This window comes from Podarcis tiliguerta (assembly GCF_965153285.1).
Source record: "Podarcis tiliguerta genome assembly, chromosome: 1".
Classification (NCBI taxonomy): Eukaryota; Metazoa; Chordata; class Lepidosauria; order Squamata; family Lacertidae; genus Podarcis; species Podarcis tiliguerta.
This window is the reverse complement of record NC_139534.1, coordinates 101692302-101714552: the sequence shown is the minus strand read 5'-3', so window position 1 is coordinate 101714552 and position 22251 is coordinate 101692302. Positions and strand designations below refer to the sequence as shown.

At 41.6% G+C, this 22251-nt stretch overlaps 1 protein-coding gene across 1 annotated transcript; it reads left to right on the top strand.

The window, feature by feature from the left end:
• The first annotated feature begins 178 nt into the window (after positions 1–178).
• LOC310683463 (uncharacterized protein) lies at positions 179–18571 on the top strand. The gene is made up of 10 exons (XM_083453382.1): positions 179–606; positions 6820–6941; positions 8684–8822; positions 10605–10726; positions 12416–12526; positions 13506–13612; positions 15231–15321; positions 15914–16154; positions 16210–16400; positions 16623–18571. The coding sequence occupies exons 1-8, from the start codon at positions 510–512 to the stop codon at positions 16028–16030; spliced, it is 906 nt and encodes a 301-aa protein (XP_083309508.1). The 5' UTR covers positions 179–509; the 3' UTR covers positions 16031–16154; positions 16210–16400; positions 16623–18571.
• The last annotated feature ends 3680 nt before the right edge of the window (positions 18572–22251 follow it).

The following is a 22251-nucleotide window of genomic DNA, read 5'->3' as shown; positions in this document are numbered from 1 at the left end:
TTCTATGAAAGGGAGCCTATTTAACGCGGTGTTGGCGTATGTTCATTTTAATTAACTTTGTATTTTCATGCTTTTGCCACGCATGATGGGGGGGGGGTGTTTCTGCTAACTGCACGTGCGAACCAGAAACCGTTGGCGGGGGGGGGGACGACCCACTGCGCGCGTTCCTGTGGGATACCGTATCAGAAAACCTTCAGAAAGCGGGCCCTTTGCCAACAAGGGGCGTTGGGTGTCACCATCACGCACCGTAAGGGGCGTTAAGCCGCGTCTGTCATCGCGCCTCGGCGTATCTCTCGGCGAGAGCGATTCCTCATTTTCTCCCAGGGCTGGTGAGCGTAGCGACTGCTCCGCGCATGCGTCCACCAAGGATGGGGGTTTTTACATAAATGGATTCAGCCGCCGAACGGAGACGTCAGACCCTTTGCTGACGTATCTCGATTCTGCCAGTCAGGATTGTGAAGGGAGGACGGTCTTCCCGGCGCATGCGCAGTGTGTTCAGTAGGTAAAGCATGGATTTCCCTTCGGCTCGCCAGGCTGTTTTGAACGTGCTGCGGGGTGCGCGGGCGGGGGATCTGCCCCGCCTGCTTCACTGGATGAGAACAACCAGTAAGCAACGTTTCTCCTCGGGTCTTATCAGTTTCTCCACTGGCTGTTTCTTCCTGCGCTTGCATTACAGTTTTCTTACAAGCGAGACCTGCAACAAAATGTTGCAGCATGGGGTGTTCTTGTTCAGGATACCCCTCCCCCAATTCAGTCACCCCCGATAATCGGTCAACATTCAGGGCCCACTGAGTATGCTCAGTCATCGACCAGCTGTTTGCGGCCATCTTCCCTCGCCCCAATTTAGTGTGTTACTTTGGGTTCCACCAAGCCTAATGATAATTTGCATGTTTCATGTTCCCAGTCAGTACACCTCTAACCAGGTTGTACAAAAGCGCAGGGGTCAGGACTGTTTCCTTGATGATCAGCTTTCTGTCGCAGGCATCTGATGGCTGACATGAGAAGCACGATGCTGAACCTAAGGGCCATGTACTGTTTTTGGAAGCCAATGCAGACTTAAAATAGCATCTGAACAGGTATCTGAAGAAGTGTGCATGCACACGAAAGCTCATACCAATAACAAACTTAGTTGGTCTCTAAGGTGCTACTGGAAGGAACTTTTTTAAAATAGCATGTTCTTCATATTCGGGCTGCAAAGTCCTGTATTTTGAAGGCGAACCTGAAAAATTGGGGGAAGCTTCCTTTTTTATATCAAGATGCTTTCAGTATGTTGAGTATGTAGCAATACCTGATGAATTTATAACCCTTGGGCAACTTGATCTGCATTCTCAATTATCTGTATGCATTTATTGATCATAACTGCTTATGAGTGCAAGGTATCAATGTTATACCTCTTACCAACATTGATTACCTGTGCTGAAATCACATGTCAAAACACTTCAGACTTAAGTGTGTGTGTGTGTTGTTGTTGTTGTTGTTATGCAAAGCACAGACTATAAACCAGGCTAAAGGAACCTGTGATGCTTCATATATTGTTGCATTACAAACCCCCCTCACCCCTGATCATTGGCCATGCTGTCTAGGGTTGATGAAAAGTGGAAACTTAGCCACATCTGTTCCCCATACCTGGCATAAACTGCAGAAATGTAGAAAAAAATTGTCACATAATTCCTTAATATGCATTTATGAATATAACTAATAATTGAAATTACTCAGCATTAATTAGTGTACATTTGCAGTATGGAAAGCCATTATCTGTTATTTGCTTCATCCCAATAGTTATCATCCTCACAATGTTGGTACCACTGTGTTAGGTTTTTCGCTGGTCAGCTGGTGTTTGGATCTTTGCAGCACTGCCCCACAATGGCATTGTGGTGCTGCTATTAAGAATTCTTGGGTGGCTGCATCAGTAAAAGTTTGTAGCCAGTCTTGCTTAGAAAACGCTAAAATTCTTTTTCCTTTCCCATACGTATTATAAAAGAGGAGTTCTACCAAATTACAGAAACCCCATGGTTTTATACCATCATAGAAATAGACATTGCTATCTTTAGGCAGCTGCTTAGCAACCCTTCCTTCACTGTTGCGCAGTTGGTGTGGTCTTCCCACAAACTGTGAGGTGTATGTTGCTAAATTTACTGATGGCTTAAATTCATTTTTCCCATTATGGTGCAAATGAGCTCAAATACAGGAGAAATAAAGTTTGGAAACAGCACCCTGAAATCATCAGCAATCTCTTTATTTATTATATTTGAAACTATGTTTCCTTCATGGAGCTTGAGGTGGTAGCAGATATGATTTTCCATCCTTCAATTTTATCCTCTGAACTCTGTGAAGTAGGTTAGCCCAAGAGACAGTAACTGACACATGGTCATGGCTGGGGGGGGGGGGTTGAGCCCTGGTCTTAGTCCACCACTTTAACTACTACACCACACTGGCTGAACAGATATGAACAAGTATTGAACAGACGACATGCACTGAATGACTTTAACATCTGTGCTGGGCCCACCTTGGGATGGCCAGCTTAGAACTTCATGTAACTATGACAACCATGGGACTTGACCTGTATACTACTGGCCAATATTCAGCAGGAAAAACTATGGATCAGGTCTTTGTTGCTGGGTTAATGATCTGGAATTGAGGGTAATACACCATGTGGTAATACATATTAAGGCCTTCTCTGTGGCGGTACCCCAATTGCAGGATACCCTCTCCCCGAAACTTGAGTAGCACCAATGCTTTTGGCATTTCAGTTCCAGGGGAAGACCTGGTTGTTTGCCAATACATTTGTGGGATGTTGGACTGCTGCTGTAATTCTGGGTGTTTTTATGACTGAACTTTTAATGCCATGTTTTTAACCTGCACTTAACTATCTGTAATTGCTCTTGTTTTATGTTGTAACCTGCCTGGAATCACATAATGAATTGCAAGCTAAAAATACATTTAATAAAGGGAATATGTAGGCCACCTCTACTTCCATCTCCAAGACAAGGGCAGGTTACCCTTTATCTCAATCATCTTCTTAAGAAACATTTGTGCTGTACTACTAGTTTGCATATGGGAACGGAGTCTGTGCATATCTGCTGAGAAGGAAAGCCCATTGAATTCAATGGGTTTTACTCCCAGGTAACTGCAAAGAATGCATCCTGTTTCTTTTCTTTCTCCTGAAGGAGAGTTTTACAACTGATGTATTGGGATCCTGGTTTCAGATTTCAGAATACTGGAGGGCATCTACCCTATTCACCTGGATTTCGGGTGGGGCAGCACACCTTTGCTGGAGAGACAAAAATAGCCTTTGCTTTGTTCTATTGCTTCTCTAGTTAGTGAGGTAGGTGGCTTGCATGATCAGCTGCTTGCAAGCAGCAGGGAAAGAACAGGGTGAGGAGAGTAAAGTCATAGACTGCATGCATGTCATATATTTAAAGCATATCACTTTCCCTGAAGAATCATGGGAACTGTTGTTTATCTGCTCACACTTAATACCCTTAGCAAACTTCAAATTCTAGGATTCTTTGGGAGGCAGAAATGTATGCAGCCATAGTTTAGGCAGGAAAGCTCCTCAAAGCCCATCAATACCAGCTATTGCACATAGATGCTGCCCTCATGTTACTGGTGAATGTTGTCAGCCTACAGTCATGAGCTGACACTTGGCATGGGGTGGTAGTTAAGCTGAGGGGAGGTGCTCTCTCTGCTAGAGTATGTATGTTGTATTAAAGGTAAAAGGTAAAGGACCCCTGGACGGTTAAGTCCAGCCAAAGGTGACTATGGGGTGTGGTGCTCATCTTGCTTTTCAGGCCGAGGGAGCTGGCATTTGTCCACTTTCCGGGTCATGTGGCCAGCATGACTAAACCACTTCTGGTGCAATGGAACACAATGACGGAAGCCAGGGCGCACAGAAACGCCTTTTACTGTACCTTCCTGCCACAGTGGTACCTATTTATCTACTTGGACTGGTGTGTTTTTGAACTGCTAGGTTGGCAGGAGCTGAGCCCATTGGGAACTCACCCCATTGCGCAGATTCAAACTGTCGACCTTCGGATCAGCAAGCCCAAGAGGCTCAGTGGTTTAGATGACAGCCCCACCTGTGTTCCATGCATCGTATTACCAGATGCTGGAAACTAAAGGAGAGTTGAGTGTTGTTGCACTCAGGTTCTGTTATATGACTTCCCATGGGCGCCTGGTTGCCCGCTGTGAGAACAGGATGCTGGGCTAGATGAGCCACTGGACAGATTCAGCAAGTCTGTTGTTATGTTATTTTTATTAGGCCTTGCTTTTCTCTGACCCATAAAGGACAGCCACAGATTATAAAGGTTTCTTACATGTCTCTGCTTCCACATTCCATCCATGGAAGGCGATTGCTGTCTCCAGAACCAGGTCCAGGGAGCCAACTCTAGGGAAACTTGGCTCAACTTCTCTGCTTGAGAGGGAGGGAGAGAATAAAGTATGGATGAATTCTCCCCTTGCTCTGCTCTTCTTGTGGGAGAGAGAGGTTTGGAAGATAGTATTACTTTCTCATAGCAGAGTTAGCACAGTGGTGATTGCTCCAAGCACATTAAAACTCCATTAGATTTTACATCTGCCCTCGTTCACCTTTAAATATTTCCCACAAAATACTTAGGCTAGAATAAATCACAGACACAGCATTGTAAATAAGTGAATATTTTACTCAGAGTTTCAGCAGTTACAGCAAACAACTCTCCATCTCTTGGCAGTAAAGTAAAGAAGAAAAGTTTCCAAAGGAAAGACATTTGTCTTCTTACACAAATGAATCATGCAGAAGATGCAGGCTGTAAAATTACTTCAGAGAGATTTTTCATTCATGTGGTTTTTCTTCAGCTGGGAGCCATGCTTGGCTACCAGCTTCTTCGAGGAACACAGGGGTGGGGGTGGGGGGTGAGGAAGCAAAGGCTGCTGGGAGCCTGCTGAGTTCCATCCTTGTTAACTTGGGATCAGAATAACTCATGCACGTAAGTGTGCGTCAGCAACTGCATATTACTACAACTTGTCTCTGATACTCTTTTCTCTTCATGTGGCAGCACTTGTACACCATCAGAGATATCATTTTATCTCCTGAGTCCAGAGGCATTTTAGGTTCTGCAGTGTGTTCTGGTATGAAGGGTGTATGGGAGCTCCTATCAGCCTTAAGCCTATTATGGAGGTTTTTGCTGAGCTGAAGGGAAGCAATCAGAATGGCACTTCAGTTCAATTATCTTGGTTTCAATCTAGCTGGCTGAGGGGTGCATTTTTTTCTGTCAAGGTTTTCCGTGGCAGCATGAGGACAGTAAACATGCATATTCAACTTTGAGTCTGTAACCCTTCTTGAAGATCTTGTGGAAGCAGCAAAGAGTTGTTTGCTACCGGAGCACATCTACTGCATCTATATGCTTAGAAAGATGGCTAAAGAAAAAGTTAGCTAATTATAGAGTTGCATACAATTCCGTGCGAACAAACTTCCCCTGCCTCTCCTCTCACCTGCCTGCAGGCCACCAGTCCTCTTGAACATATTTTAAGAGTTCACAAGGAGCTGCAGCCAGGAAATCCCACTGTGTGGGAACACTTGCGCAATGGCAACATTGGGTATAACCCATGGTGCTTTCTGTAGCCACACTTACAGCAGCCGCTGAGATAGGAGGATGCATTTTTAGCTCATGTGGGATTTAAGTTGTTGCTGGGTTTTGCCTGCCACTTTCATACTGGAGTAACCGCAAGGTTTCAAATTCTTTTTTTTTTTCTCCCTTAGGAAAAAAAACATCTCCTCAAGATGTTCCTTTAATTGGTAAACTGGGTGGGCCTGTATGACCAGTTTTGCAGTGAAATGCTGGCCTCCACCTTCCTTCCCAAAATACTGTAACTACAAATAACGATGCTTGAAACTACTTTGGGGAGTTACTGAGCTAAGAGAAATTGGTTTAAAATAGTCTTAAGGTTGCAGCCTTAAAATTGTGTCATAGCAGAATTCTATTGTCTGAGCTTTAAGTAGCTGGGTGAAAGGACGGTGGCAATATTGCTGGTGCATCTTCAATCCTAACAGCATTCTTCCTGTTTACAGTTCTAGCCAGTCACTGCGTATCAGCCATGCCCACCTTTTAAAAGGCTTTTTGTACTTCTGCCTGCCTCTTGTATCTCAGTGGTCTTGTTTTGTCAAGGGAGTTTGCTGTTAGAGGCAGTAATTTTCAGGGAAGAAGAGGGTAAGCAATAATACAGAAGGTAGCCTGAGCTGAAAAAGTCACCACGTTGCAGAAAATAGCTCTACAGGAAATAAAATGTATATTAACAGCCTGCAGGTCAAATTCTTAGTTTTGGAGACTTTATCACATTGATATTTCATACCGTTGAAGATACCTCATAAATGTCACTACTGAGCTATGCTTTCCCTCCATTTTCCATTATTTTCTCAATTACTGTTCCAACAAACCTTTGCTCATACCTTTTTTCCAAATATGAAATGTGTTTAAAAATGTACAAGCAAGCAGTTGCATGTTTTTGCCCTTCTTCCAATACTTCAAAAGCATCTTTGATGTTTAAATGGCTAAGTGAATGAAATACGATAACTTTGGTGGGAGCAAAGATTGCCGTGTTGGTAGGTTTCTACATCTTAAAGTAAATCTTAAAATAACCGAGTGCTTTTTGAAACGTAATGTCATCGGCATGTAAATCTGTCGCCTATAGGAAAAATAAGCAACAAAAATTGTGCAACAGCTCTTCAAATAAAAATCCTGAACATCTGGAATTGTGTGCAAATCACCGTTGCGTTAATATTCTTGGTGCCTGAGAGTGCCACATGATCATTTATTTATTTGTATATACATATATATTTTGTAGATGACTTTGATGAATTCACATCCAGTAACGATGATATTATTCTCAGAAGTATTGCTGAAGATCTTAGAGATTGTTTGCCAAAAGAGGCCATGCTCAGCTCCGAGCACCTTGCTCTCCAAAAAGTAAGTTTAACTTTTGAGGCCTTTCCGTGTCAGATGGTTTAGTGATTTGGGTCCACCACTAGGACTATCAGGGACTTCTGTCTGATGCAGGTTGCTGAATAACCTGATTGAGTCGCTGTCAGAACTTGAGCCCAGGGCATCTCTCCTTAACAGCTCAAGAAAGAGAAGAGCAGGGAATAAGCTTTAATTGCTGAATAAGTGTCCTTGTGCTGATTGGCCCAGTGTAGGTCAGGTGATGCTTGGTCATGCTTAATCATCTAAGCAGCAAAAACAGAATAAAACACTACAAAGCATTGATCAAGTTTTCAGGTTCCCCGGAATTTTTTTTTCTGCCTAAATGTTCTTTTGGGTTTGTTTTTTTCCTATTATGCTCTGAAACATATTTCTTCTCCCTCTATTTCACCTATCTATCCTGAATATCCTGAGTTTTGAAGAACTCAAAAGCTTGCTCACTGTGACTTCCGAGTTGATCCTAATAAAAACAGTACAGTGGTGCCCCGCAAGATGAATGCCTCGCAAGATGGAAAACCCGCAAGACGAAAGGGTTTTCCGTTTTCATAGGCGCTTCGCAAGACGAATTTCCCTATGGGCTTGCTTCGCAAGACGAAAATGACGAAAATTTTTGAGTTTTTTTTCCACTCCCCAACCCCTTTTTCTAAAGCGCTAAGCTGCTAATAGCCTTTTAGCAGCTAATCCGCTAATCCCTTAAGCCTTTAATAGCCGCTAATAGCCGCTAAACCGCTAATAGCGCTAATCCGCTAAGCCGCTAATAGGGTTGCTTCGCAAGACGAAAAAACCGCAAGACGAAAAGACTCACGGAACGGATTCTTTTCGTCTTGCGAGGCACCACTGTACACTGCAGTTATTTTTGGATCCCACCTCTCCAAATGAACCAGCATAGCTGGCTGCAATGCTCATTTGTTTGGGGCAAAAATACTGAATTTAGCTGCCCGGGAGAGGGAGCCTAGAATTTCTACCACCTAACAGTGGGACCTGGGTTATGAGGGTTACATTTCCTCTGCCTTATGGGGGAACTAGTTTTCTTCCATTGGCTCCTCTTAATCAGCTAAAATTAGTCACTATCTTTCCTCATATTACTCCACAATTTCTCCCCTTTTGCTATTTGCTTTATAACAAAGATATATATTCCAGCTAGCACTGATGACATATTAAGTATCACACAAGTAAATGCAATCTATCTATCTATCTATCTATCTATCTATATCTGTTTCTCATTTATAGCTGCAGAAACTGCCACCTTCAAAGTGCATCCTTAGTAGACAGCAATGTGGGGTCTCCAAATGAAATGCCTGGCCGTGAATATAACTCATTGATGTAGCAGTATAATATATAATACTGACTCCTTAGACAGAGAAAACATGTTAAATTAGAGGTACAAAATAATGAGGAAACAGGCATAATTTAGGTCAAGGGTTCCCAAACTGTGGTTTGTGGACCACCAGTGGTCTGAGAGCTTCCCTCGGGTGTTCCATTGTGTGCCTATAAAAATACAATTAAAATTCATACAGCAACCAGCACAGTGCATTATTATTGGTTCAATAGACAGGAAGATCATGAAGTGGCCAGCCAAGACTCACCGCAATTTTCAAGTGGTCCTTTGTGGGGGCAGGGAGTTTTGGAGTGTAGTGGAACAGAAAGTCTAGGGCTTAAATTGTGTGCAGCAAGTACTGGGGAAAATTTGCTGATTAATATACATGTTCATCTTTATGCTTCTCCTTCAGCTGCAACAGCAAACAAAACCCACAGTTCATATTGATGCATTCCTTTATGATGACGACTGTATTGACTCACTGTGTGAAGAAGGGAAAATGAGCAGATATTACTGTCTAATGTGCGGCTCTCACCGGACAGCACCATTAGGTGAGTACATAGATGATGTACTTGGAGGCCAGATGACAGCATTGGTCAATGTGTGCCTATGCAGTTGATCCAATGTTTTTGTCCTAAATCAAATATGGAGCAGCTTCAGTCAGATGTGGAACTATGTTTTTCAGAGTGAGCTGCGGAAGCATCTACAAGTTATTGTGCTCCCAGATGAAATGGGAAATAAGGTGAAAGTCCATTAAAAAAAGGAAAATGAGTTTGACCGCATGGTCTCAATTTATATAGTTTATTAACAATACTAAAGTAATCTCCCTTTCATCTTGCTACAGCAGCTACTATGGAAAAATTATCTTAATGCTGTTGAAGTGAGCTGATTTTCCAGGTTTATTTTGATGCATGCAAGACTTAACATGTGTACATGTATTGTCTTGGAAGACAGCACTTTGTGTTTTGTAGTTGTTTTTAAAATTTGCAATAAAGTGTATAAAAAAGGAACAAAACCAATAAACATAAATTAGCTTTTAATTTTAGTTCAGGTAAATCGGTGGGGTTGTTTATGTCTTAGGTGTAACTTGTAACTAAAATATGTGTGTGTTTATTACACCAACATTAATTTTTCCAATTAAAAGTGTGTTTGCTAAAACGGTTGAAGTTGAGCACGAACAGTTCCCTTTAGGGAGAAAGTTCCAAAGTCAGGATGTCACTACAGCGAAGGCCCTAAGTTGCATTCAGGGAATGTCTGGAGGACAGAGCAGACTCACAGCTGCAGGTCCCCCCTTTCAAGCTCTGTACCGATAGCTGGAATGTAAAAACGAAGCCTGCACTTGTGCAGAGAAAAGCTTTGTATGTGTAATTAGGAACGCTTTGCAAGTTTCTGTTTGCACAGAGAGAGCTCGTCTATATACCAGTTGTGTATGCCTCCTAGGCTCTGTTCAGACTTTCAGTTGAACATATGGCATTCTAGGTTGGAGGGTATGGTCCTGATTTCCCCACCATGTGTTCATATGTGAAAAGGACTCTGATCTGTTCTTCATTTTGCTCACAATTCTGTTCAAAGAACAACGTGAAACAGACCCATAGCACTTACTAGACAGTTAAGATCTTGCAAAGTATTATTTAAACCATTTACTCTTCAGTAAAAGGTAAAGGTACCCCTGCCCGTACGGGCCAGTCTTGACAGACTCTAGGGTTGTGCGCCCATCTCACTCAAAGAGGCCAAGGGCCAGCGCTGTCCGGAGACACTTCCGGGTCACGTGGCCAGCGTGACATCGCTGCTCTGGCGAGCCAGAACCGCACACAGAAACACCGTTTACCTTCCCGCCAGTAAGCGGTCCCTATTTATCTACTTGCACCCGAGAGTGCTTTCAAACTGCTAGGTTGGCAGGCGCTGGAACTGAACAACAGGAGCGCACCCCGCCGCGGGGATTCGAACCGCCGACCTTTCGATCGGCAAGCCCTAGGCGCTGAGGCTTTTACCCACAGCGCCACCCCCGTCCCCTTACTCTTCAGTAGTTGCACTTAATTTATGCTATATTACTTAAAAGTGAGTCGGAAATGTGTCCAATGCTACAGTCTCACCCTGTATTATTAAGGTTACTTTTTAAGTAAAGAAATACAGGATCATGTCCAGATTGATGTTTTACTCAAAATTATAAAGATGTGGATGTGGTGGAGATATTATTCTCAGCAGACAAGTGGAAAAATGATAATTCTTTTTGGAAAGGTGTTTTAATCCATGTTCTACTAAACATTTGACAATGTTTGATGATTGTTCCAGCAATGTTGTTTATTTAAAATTATTTTGCTCTTCTTTCCCAGAGTTCATTTCTCATTCCTTTTCCATCTCGGAACTGAAGTTTCTCTTTCGGCATGTACTGCCTGATCTGACAGGAAAGGTGGTGGTTGACATTGGTTCCAGACTTGGTGCGGTCCTCTTTGGGGTAAAACCCAGTCCAGGAATTTGTTAACAATTTCCTGTGATGTATCTTTTTCCTGTTCCTGGTGGTTATTCTATGCTTCTGTGCTATGTGTTGTCCTGCAGATACGCTGCTTAATGTTATAACCTACCTTGCTCAAAATTTTGTTCACAACGTGAGTGGTATATTACTGGACATCTTACTCCAAACCCAGATGTGATATGACTACATTCTCCTCTCTAAGCCAGAAAGACACGGGTGCAATGACATATTACAGCCACTTTGTTATTATAACTGCCCAATAAGTCTCTGTATAATGAGGGCGATTGGGCTGGTGATACTTTTTTTGAGTTTTGGGCAAATCCAGCTCAGGTTTCTTCATCCCGCTCAATAGTTAAAAGAATTGTTTCAGCAGTTTATAGGAAATAGATATCAGGAAGCCATTGCCCAGGTTCAGTTTTGCAGTCATGTTTTGCTTCACCGTAAAGTTGACATCTGTGTATAATTTTGGTTCTCAAACTTTGTGTGTGCCTTCCTAGGCTACAGCCTTAGGGAAGGGCTGCAATTTAATAGTAGAGCACAGGCCTCAGACACTGAACAGCTTCTGCAAGTCAGTGTAGATACTTAGAGAGATCCAAGACAGCCTCATATTTTAATATGTTCCCCTTGTTACCAAGAAAAATCAGCAGTTGTTTACCTAGCTAAACTCTTCCTTATCAGAGACTACAGAGAAAGTCTACTACTCCTCCCAATTATGTAGTATCATCAGGTAATGTCTGTGTTACTTAAGCAAGATTTTGGCTTGTCTCCTGCCTGAACCTGAATTTGTTATAGTCAGTTCTTTGGTTACTGTTGTTGTATTATCTTATGGTTTGATTGACTGACATTGATCCCTTACCTGCTCCTTCAGATTTAGGAAGGCAGGATAAAAACCCCTTAATAAATAAACAAAAGAAAAGCATAGGACCATAGCATTTTATCAAAAGGTCTTAAGGAGCTCTTTAAAAATACTAAGCTGCCCCCATGGGCATAATCTTGATCAGAAAGGGGAGCTTTTTTTCCTTGGAATACCTTCCTAGATGCTCTGACCACTTGTGTAAAGGATCCAGTTATTTGTTGGCATTCCCTTATTTCCTGGAATAACAAATGAAGTAGATGCAGTGTCAATTTTTGCTAAATTTATCTTAAATTAGAAACACTTGTTAACATTTGGAAAGCTGAAGCACTTTATGGTGTTAAAAATGGAATATATCCTCCAGATAAAGCATAACTCATATTTTTAAAAATAGTTCTTTTCATCATATTCTTTGCTTCTATTTACAGAAGTGGCAATCTGCCATATTTAATCTGAATAGACTTTTTTTCTAGCCAGATGGTTAAGAGTTTCAGAAAGCTGTAATAGTTATCATTTAGGGGCATCTTAATATGTGGGTTTCTAGCATTTGCCATGTTAAATCCATATAAGTTGATCAAGCCTCTTGTGAAACATTTATTCTAATTTATAAGATAAATTATTATGGCAGGGTAGACTTTCTATTGTGGGGCTAAACACTATTTTGAGCACTTGCTACCAAGCCCTCTGGAAGAGGGCCTGAAACTTTCTAAGATTCTTACAATCTCATCTTATATATATATATAATTCAGTAAAGCTTAACATTTCATTTCAGTCCACCTCTATATATATCTGTCTATCTACACTGGCTTTTCTTTTAGGGCTACTTTTATAGCTCAGCGTCTCAGATCTATGGTGTTGAAATGAATGCAGACTTTTGCCGGTTGCAGGAAGTTATCATTGCAAAATACCAACTTCATGGAAGAATAAAGGTAGTAACATATTTCTTAGTTTGTTTTATTTACAGCGAGGTTTTGAACTAGCAAGTCAATATTCATAGAAAAATAATGTCATTGGAGTTGCAATATCTTCGCAGTCATGCACATACCTGGTAGTATACCTCAAATAGTTGAAGTTTGTAAATGATTATGACTGAAACCATCATGTAATTCAAACCAACTCCACCAACTCCATAGCAGCCTGTACACTCAGATCTAGAGTTAAACGGAGGCTGGAGGATATTCAATATTCTTAATATTGAAACAATGAAAAAGGTTTAAGATGATTTTAAGGTATTCCCATGACCAACAAGAAAATAATAATAGTATTTAGTATTTGTATAATCAGATGTTCCACGCACTTTATGTGTGCTATCTTGTGGTAATACGTATAATTCAATAAAAAAGGTCAGTATTTTTACACCCATATTGCAAATGGGGAGGCTGAGGCCAAGAGTAAGCAGCTTGCTTAGGGTCAGGGTCAGGGAACCTCTGGCCTGTGGACCAACCTTAGCCCACCAGGTGTCCCTTTGGGCCTGTGAGACCATTTTGGACAAAGCAGCCATCAAGCAGCTGGTTGTCAGGAGTCATTAAAATGCTGTGCAAAGCAGGAACCCAGCACAAAGCAGTATCACCCCCCCAATCAGCTGATAAGATGGGAGGTAGCACTTCCTTGATTCAGTTGTTCTCGCCACCCTTTCGTTTCAGTAGCTGTTTCACTGTAAAGTGAAGCAGCTGCTGAAATGAATTGGATGGGAAAGTCTTAGGTAGGATTCACCATCAGCGGAAGCCCTGTGCAAAGCCTTCTGCTTGTGCAACACGACTTTTTCCTTCTTTATGCCACTGCACCTTCAAAAAATGGCTTTTTCAGGGGAGAACCCCTAGAACAGTGGGGGGAGGGGCTAATTTCAGTATTTGAGATGGTTGCCAGATGATCTTTCATGTTAGAAGCTTACAGATTTTCCCCCTTCAGGTACTTCATGCGGACATTTGTACTCAGGCGTCACTTCTTCAGAGTGCTGACATTGTTGTGATGAATAATGTTTTTGAATATTTCCTTGACAGCTCAGAACAGGCGAGGTAAGATGTGTGTTCCTGAATTTTTTAGAAACTAGGAATACATTCCTGAGGATACGTTTAGACTTACACATGTCTCTCCTCTTTTAAATAGCTAGAATTGAAATGTATATTTAAGAAAAACGTAAGTTCCAGACTCTCAAACTCAAGTAGTTATTATGAAGCATTGTCGTTTAAGTGATAAATGACACATTTAATGTCAGCTAATAATGGAGTCCAGTGGACAATATTAGAAAACCTGGAAACTGATGGTGATCCTATAAGTGCAAAAGTAAAAAATGAAGGTACCAGGCAGTTAACAACCTATGAGAAAATAATAGTGGAAAGAAACATAGTGGCGTAATGTATAATTTCATCCATGCACAAAATTATTACAGAGGTACAATTTTGCCCACAGCAAAATTTAAGAAGTTGGTGGGTGGTAAATTGGAATTTAGACGTAGAGGAAGAAGAGTGGAGTAAATTATGGATGTAAGAGCCATGCAAATCCCTTTCAGCAATGGCAAGGAAAAGAGCTCTCAATATAGTTGTTAAACTACAACATCTACCAGCCCCAACCAGCATGGCCAGGAGGTTGGAGTGTTTTAGTCCCCCACAGCTGAAAGGCCACAGGTTTCACATCCCTGTCCTTGCAGCAGCTGTGATAATAGTTGCCTCAAATGAGAGCCAGCCAACTTCCTCTCCTGTTATGCAGTGGCAGATATGTGCCATTGCCTGAGGCTGGGATTGCAGCTATTATTTGGTACAAGTTCCTTGACCCAATTCCAGGCAATTCAATTAACACATACACTGTGACCCTGGATGACCCATTCTACAATGTTTTGTAAGCCCCACTAACCCTATAGGCTTTTGGGGATGGGATACAGGGCTGTAGGATGGAAAGGGATAATCCATTGTATTGAGGTGCCTTGTTCTTATGCGGTGGTAGATGCAACCTGTTATAAACATTGGTAGTACAGTGGTGCCCCGCAAGACGAATGCCTCGCAAGACGGAAAACCCGCTAGACGAAAGGGTTTTCCGTTTTGGAGGTGCTTTGCAGGACGAATTTCTCTATGGGCTTGCTTCGCAAGACGAAAATGTCTTGCGATTCCTGGGGGGTTTTTTTCGCTCCCCACCCCCTTTTTCTAAGGCACTAAGCTGCTAATAGCCTTTTAGCAGCTAATCCGCTAATCCCTTAAGCCTTTAATAGCCGCTAATAGCCGCTAATAGCCGCTAATCCGCTAATGGGCTTGCTTTGCAAGACGAAAAAACCGCTAGACGAAGAGACTCACGGAACGGATTCTTTTCGTCTTGCGAGGCACCACTGTATTTCTTTTTGTATTTTTCAAAATACAGATGTTTTATAAATCTGGTTAATATTATTTCCCACAAACAGAGGGGTACACTCCATAATAATACTGTACTATAAAATAATTTTTCATATATGTCAGGCACATATCAAAGAGGCTGTAATGCTCATGCAGGCCAAGCTAAGCTTCTAGTATTTTTCTCTCGGAGCTCAAACGCCAAATGATGGATGATAATAACTACTCTTTGTTGGAACATGTTAGTTCGTGCTAAGCAAGTAATTTTCCATAAGGGTTGCACAAGCAAGTGAAATCTAAACTTATTTTCCCCTAGATCCTGGAAATTTATCAGGCAAAATGTAAGAAAGAAAGGTTCCTTATTAGTGACGTTGCCAAGCCTTGAGAAATCTCTTTCGGAGCTTCAGGTAAGTAGTTATTTTTCAAACTTTTCTGCAGTCAAGTCTTTCCTTTTTATGGAAAAAGCTTTTATGGAAAAAGCTTCTGCAACAGAAGCCCTCCTTGTGTGTCCACCTCCTAGATCAGTGAGGTTGGTGGCAAGAGAGAGGACCATGGAGGTCCCATGGCTTCCTGCCATGGGTCTCGTATTTGGCGCTTTGGGAAGATCTGAGCATAGTGCTAGCAAACTGCCTGTTTCTCCCCTCAGGTTCTTAATGATTATACCTCTGAGAAAGAAGGACCGGGGTGGGGGGGAGCAACATGTGTCAATGGCAAGATGAAAATGTGATTTTGATCAGTTCACTGAGGGCCGCAGTACTATCATTTGCAATGATATAGTTGAGAGAGATAGCAATGTGTGAATGCTACCAATACTGCAGTCCCAAATCCGTCACAAGATATTGAAAACATACATGTACATTGCAAACCTTACCTATGTTAGTCCTGCAGCAGAATAATATTTTATTTTGATAACCTTTTATTACCTGCCTTCATCAGTAGTCAAGAGGTCTGCATGCACTAGAAAGTAGGTGCAAATATGAAATTTTAATTTCTTTTCAGGTCAACATTCAGCTCAGCCAATGGGTGGAAGCTCTGCCGTTGGACTACGATGTGTTTTTCGAAGAAGCTGCTGATAGAGAAGCGCTTGAACAAATTCACTTGTACAGAATTCTCTAATGTAAATGTGTACTGATATTGAAATTGCATTGAACTGCAGTTCTACAGTTCTTTTTTCAAGAATTCTTATTTTTATTCCTGTTTTTCACATAAACAATGAGCAATAAGAATAACCCAAGCAGAGGCAAACAGAGGAGTGGACAATATTAGAAAACATGGAAACTGAGGGTGATCCTCAGGCATACAAAAGCTGAAATAAAGTTCTTCTTTTGATATATCCACTTTTGTCAGTTGAGTGAGTCCTTCCATAAAGAGCCATGAGTTGTTGGGGTTGAAGTTGAGTGTGAGGAGGGCACAAATGATATAAAGCTGAACCTTATTGTAGCAAAGTCACTTTCTTGTCCCCTGCCAATTTTTTGTCTGCCACTAAGTAGATAAATAGGTACCGCTTTATAGCAGGAAGGTAAACAGTGTTTCCGTGTGCTGCGCTGGTGCTGGCTCGCCAGAGCAGCTTCGTCACGCTGGCCACGTGACCCGGAAGTGTCTCCGGACAGCGCTGGCCCCCGGCCTCTTAAATGAGATGGGCGCACAACCCTAGAGTCGGACACGACTGGCCCATACGGGCAGGGGTACCTTTACCTTTACCTTTAAGGGATCCCAAGCCCTCCTTGTTTGGTTCATACAATACAATTTTTGATAACCTGGATATTTTGCCGTTGTGTATAAATTAATTAGTAGGATTTTGTTTTGTTTTGTTTTGCCAGTTTTGAATCTTGTTGTGAGTTAGTGGTATGGGTAGTACTTGGAATAAGTATGTCAATGGAGGTAATGTATTCATTTTGATTGTTGCAATCTTGCTTAACCATGCTATATTTAATTTTACCAGTTCATAAGCTCCTTGTATATCTTCCATGCTAAAGGATTATAGTTAATTTTTTCTATTGGTTTTTAATTCTTTGGTATAAAAATTTCAATGTATTTTATAATGTGTTGATATGTCTGTTTGTTCTGTGCTTTCTGTGTTTATGTTAAAGCACAGAATTACTGATTTTTGAGCATTGATTTGAAGACCTGCCCAAATGCTCTTATTAAGTTCATTCCTTATATGACTGATTTCTTTCTGGGTATGTGAACAATAGTAAGATGTCATCTGCAAACATGCCTATTTTATGTTGTGTGTTGTTAATGAAAATACCTGATATTGTTTGATCTGATCTGATTTTTATTGCTAACAAAGGGGAGAGTTCAACATCCATATGCATGCCCCCACTTGTGGTTTGGGCAGTATTCTCCATTTTGATGAATCATTGATACTATCCCCTAATGCATTGGTAGGCAAACTAAGGCACGGGGGCCGGATACAGCCCAATTGCCTTCTAAATCCAGCCTGTGGACAGTCCGGGAATCAGCGAGTTTTTACATAAGTAGAATGTGTGCTTTTATTTAAAATGCCTCTCTGGGATATTTGTGGGGCATAGGAATTTGTTCATTTCCCCCCAAAAAATATAGTCCGGCCCCCCACAAGGTCTGAGGGACAGTGGACTGGCCTCCTGCTGAAAAAGTTTGCTGACCCCTATGCCTAATGCATTTCTTACTGCATTCCATTTAGAAACTAGATCATTGTGCATTTTAGTTATATATTCAGGAGGTCTTGTCTTTTTTTGGATAGTTTTTAAGGCTTTTAGCCATCTCAGGACCTATTGTTCCTTCTTCAGTTAATGTGTCACTTACCCCTCATTCTCTGATAGCAACATAGCTGTGAAGATTTCTTTATTTATTCAGAGATGTGGCAGATACCATTCCTTGTGATCTTTGCTGAGGACCAATGAGTAAGTGGTGAAAATTGTATATTTAATGCTGTTCGAGGCAGGAGCTCAGAGTTAACCTGCCATCTTTGGTGGTGATGTCAGCACCACCCAGTTCTACACTGAGCACTCTGTGGAGGGAGCAGCTCTTTGTGTCAAGATAAAATATGTGGAAAGCAAGAGATATATTCTTTATGTAAATGAGGAAGGATTTTAAACAGAACCTGCCCGGTTTATTTCAAATTAGGATTGTTAATTACTTTTGTCCCTGGTTAAAGAACTGTGAAAATGCTGCCTTTACCAAGTTCTAAAATAGTGTCCCCCCCCCCTTTTTTTGGACTAGAATTATTTTCACTTGTCCCTAGTGCTTAAATATATGGTACTTAGCAGAGGTGACTCCTCTTATGTACTGCATCTTGTTTTAAAGGGCTTACCAAAAAAAATTCTCTAGGGAATGCCTTTTTTGCTAGCTTCTCAGCATTAAAACCAGAACTGAAGACAGTTGTTTTAATCCAAAGGTTGGAAGCCTTATACCACAAGCAGATCATTCAGATGATGATCTGACTTTTCTGTGCACATGTTTCATGCATACATACCTGCATTTTCAGTCGGTTTATTCTGCCATCCACACCAGTGGACAGATCAAATGTTACCAGCCTTGAGTCACAATTGGCAAAATTGAGGCTTTTGCTTTTGGGGGAAGATGCAGTATCAATTTACGTTTGGCTTTATAAATAAAATACTTACTTTTATTTCATAAAATTTATATACTGCTTGATTGTGAAAAACAAAACAAAACATGAAAGCAAGTGGGGGGGAACCCCCCTCAAATACCAAGGTCTGGAGCAAGTGTAATAATTACATAACTTAAAGGTAAAGGGACCCCTGACCATTAGGTCCAGTCACGGATGACTCTGGGGTTGCGGCGCTTATCTCGCTTTATTGGCCGAGGGAGCCGGCGTACAGCTTCCGGGTCATGTGGCCAGCATGACTAAGCCGATTCTGGTGAACCAGAGCAGCGCTCGGAAACACCGTTTACCTTCCCGCCGGAGCGGTACCTATTTATCTACTTGCACTTTGACGTGCTTTCGAACTGCTAGGTTGGCAAGATCTGGGACCAAGCAACGGGAGCTCACTCCGTCTCTATGTATTTACTTTATTCTTTAAAAACTTGATGTCCATACTATAGTTGTAGTCTCAGTGTTCTCCCACACGTACTGTGTGATGTTGACAAAACAGCTCCCTTAGCCAAATGGTTAAAATTCAAATGTGCCATCAACATGTAAAAACTGATGGAGCTAAGCTCCCTTGTGTTTTCTGGACTGCCAGAAATAAAGCTTCCACACCGCAGATGTATAACAGGTTATTTTTAGTCATTACACAGTAAAAGGAAATTGGATTAATTTTTTTAAAAGAAATATAGCTTTGCATTTTGATAGCTACAGTGTTGTGAGCAAACTGCAAAAACTTGTGTGGGCGAATAGCACCAATCCTAAAATAAACTTACATCTGGAAGCATCCTGGTTTTTCTCTTCAAGTCTGATTTTCATGTGACAGTTGGGTGTAGGCTGATTATTGAACTACACTTAAAAGGTGTGGGGAATGTAGGAAGCATGCAAGAACAGGCAAGCGTGCATAATCTACACGTGGAAAAAGTAATAAAGCAGTGGATATTAATTGGCAGAGCTTTCTGAATAGATAGAGGAGTCTTCCAGTTTATTATTCCCATTTTTGATATTCTTAAATGGCTAAGTAAATGCTGTTTTTCTTTTGAATGGGAAGAAGCGACAAAATATATCTTGTAGCTCAGGTATAAGAAGGTGCTTGAAACAGTGTTCACATGGATGAAAGATATGCAGGCACTTCTTGTTAAAGACAAGGCCAAAGACACGGGCCCAAGTTTACATTATCACAGCCAAGGGCTCTTCCCTCATGCCCGGGTATCTCTGTGAAGATCCAGCCACAATTTAAGGTGGAGTTCCCTGAAGCAGAGAACTTTCACAACATTTCTTGAGAAACTGGGAACATGAGCCACATCTGCCTTACTCCATAACTGCTTTTAACTAAAGAAGAAGACAGTGACAGATCAATCCCAGCACATCTAGTTTGGCGCTTGTATATAACCCAAGCTGTGTTCTTGATTAATGGCTAATAATAGTAATAATAATAATTGATATTTATTAATTTAATAACCAACAACAAAGACACTGCATTAATCCACTAAGTGTCATACTGCAACTTGATTATTTTACTAATCTCTAAAACACAGACATACGTGATTAGGAATTGGTGGGGGCTAGCTCAACACGCATTTCTTGTATTTATTATAATTCTACCACTAGATGGCATTCAAAACATTAAGGTCCACATTTACGGAAGCAGTGCTAGCCTTTGGCTTTAAATGTCATTTGTGAAGTGGCCTCAACCTTTCATTGAGCCTCTAATAAGATGTGGTGCAGGCATCAAGAAATGAATATTGGACTTGACAAGTTTCTTTTCTAGCCACTTATGGAGGAAAAGTGCCCTCTCTACCCCACCTGCTTAAAAAATATGCTTCAGCCCAATGCTTATAAATAATTTTTTTATATCATATGGTGGGTGTTGAGATAAGCAACTACCTTAAAAAAAAGGAAAAGAAACATTTAGGATATGGGGAAGAACTGCAGTGCTAGGAGACACTGCCCCACTGAAACTCATTTGCTGAAAATATGAAATTACCTGAAGTGAGTACAGTACAGATGAACCAGAGGCAACTGAAGAACATAGTGGCCAGTCTAATTCTCGTTTCTTGTTCAGTGAGGGATGTCTTGATCCTTTTTATGTAGTGTGTGTGTGGGGGGGGTGTAATGGCTTTTTGTGAGGCAAATACAACCTGGGGAGAAGGTACCTGTGTAGGACAACTCCCATATGAAACTGCTTAGCACTGCAGCCACCTTTTGAAATGAGGTGTAGTGACATGAAAGAGGGGCTTTTTAGTAGCAGCATCTCTTGAACTCACTTTACCCATTCTTTTAATGGTTTTTAGTGAATTTGTTGACCCCTTTAATCTTCTGGGCCAGCTCTTTTAAGTACAGTGTAGTTTAAGCTTATTCTATTAGCAATATCTGCCCTGGCTATGGTGAAACCATTTACCGGTACTTCTCTAACAGGCCTTTTGTTCCCTTCCAAAACTGAGCATAGACAAGGGAGACTGAAGAATATTTCCTATCTTTGAAATCTTTTTTGGCGATCACCTGTGGCCGAGTAAGATTGACTTCCAGGAACACTATTTTAACGGTGTGTCCATTACTGTGGAGGCCAATTCTGGATATATCTTTGAAATATTCATATGCTGCCACCCCTGTTAGCCCTCAAGGAGGTTTAATAACACTGTTTATTACAACAAGAATAGCGGCAAAAAGAGGAAAAGCAACAGAAATCATTAAAACTACCGTATACAGCGCTAAAAGATTATAATCATGTAACAAATGTGCCCTGAGTACTCACTGGAAGGACAGATCGTGAAGCTGAGGCTCCAATACTTCGGCCACCTCATGAGAAGAGAAGACTCACTGGAAAAGACCCTGATGTTGGGAAAGATGGAGGGCACAAGGAGAAGGGGACAACAGAGGACGAGATGGTTGGATAGTGTCTTCGAAGCTACAAACATGAGTCTGACCAAACTGCGGGAGGCAGTGGAAGACGAGTGCCTGGCGTGCCCTGGTCCATGGGGTCACGAAGAGTCGGACACGACTAAACGACTAAACAACAACAACAACAAATGTGCCAGAGGAACAGATTCCATAGACTAGGAGCAACCACAGGAAAAGGCTTTATCTTGAATCTCGCCTCTAGAAGCAAAGCCGTTTTAGCAAAAGAGCTTAGCACAAGGACAGGTTCAAATTCAAATTGGAGTGGGAGACTATTGCTAACTGCTCTACTCATTCACACTTAAGACGGTTAACTATTGTTATGAGTTTGGTTGAACTGATTAGAATGAATAGGCTTATCTTTTTGCCTGACATCCCTCATGGATTAGCAGAGACTTGACAAAAAGGTGAACTGTTCCTTGAGGGATTGAAACTTCTACCTTTTGGAAAGTGATATCCTCAAGGACAGCACAAAACATTTTGCCCGAAGCAGAGCACCAGAAGGCACCACAAATCTGCACCCACGCCCCTAGTCATGGTTCATGGTTCCCAAAGGCTGTTCAAGTTATTTTGGCACCTGAGGCAGAAAGTTTTAAAGTGCCTTTCACCCACCCAGGAATAAGAATACAGTAATAAATGAGGTAACCAACAATTGGCTGACTTTAAATGACACCCACAGCCAGCAACCTTAGACAGTCACTCCCTCTATCTAATGGTAAGATCAACACTGATTGCCCCCCCCCCCCGTTTGTAGGAGAGACAGAAAAATATATTTTGCTGTTAGAATTTGAACACAGAGGCAGTCTGAAGCTGGAGATGGGTAAAACTAGCATTCAACCCCACCCCA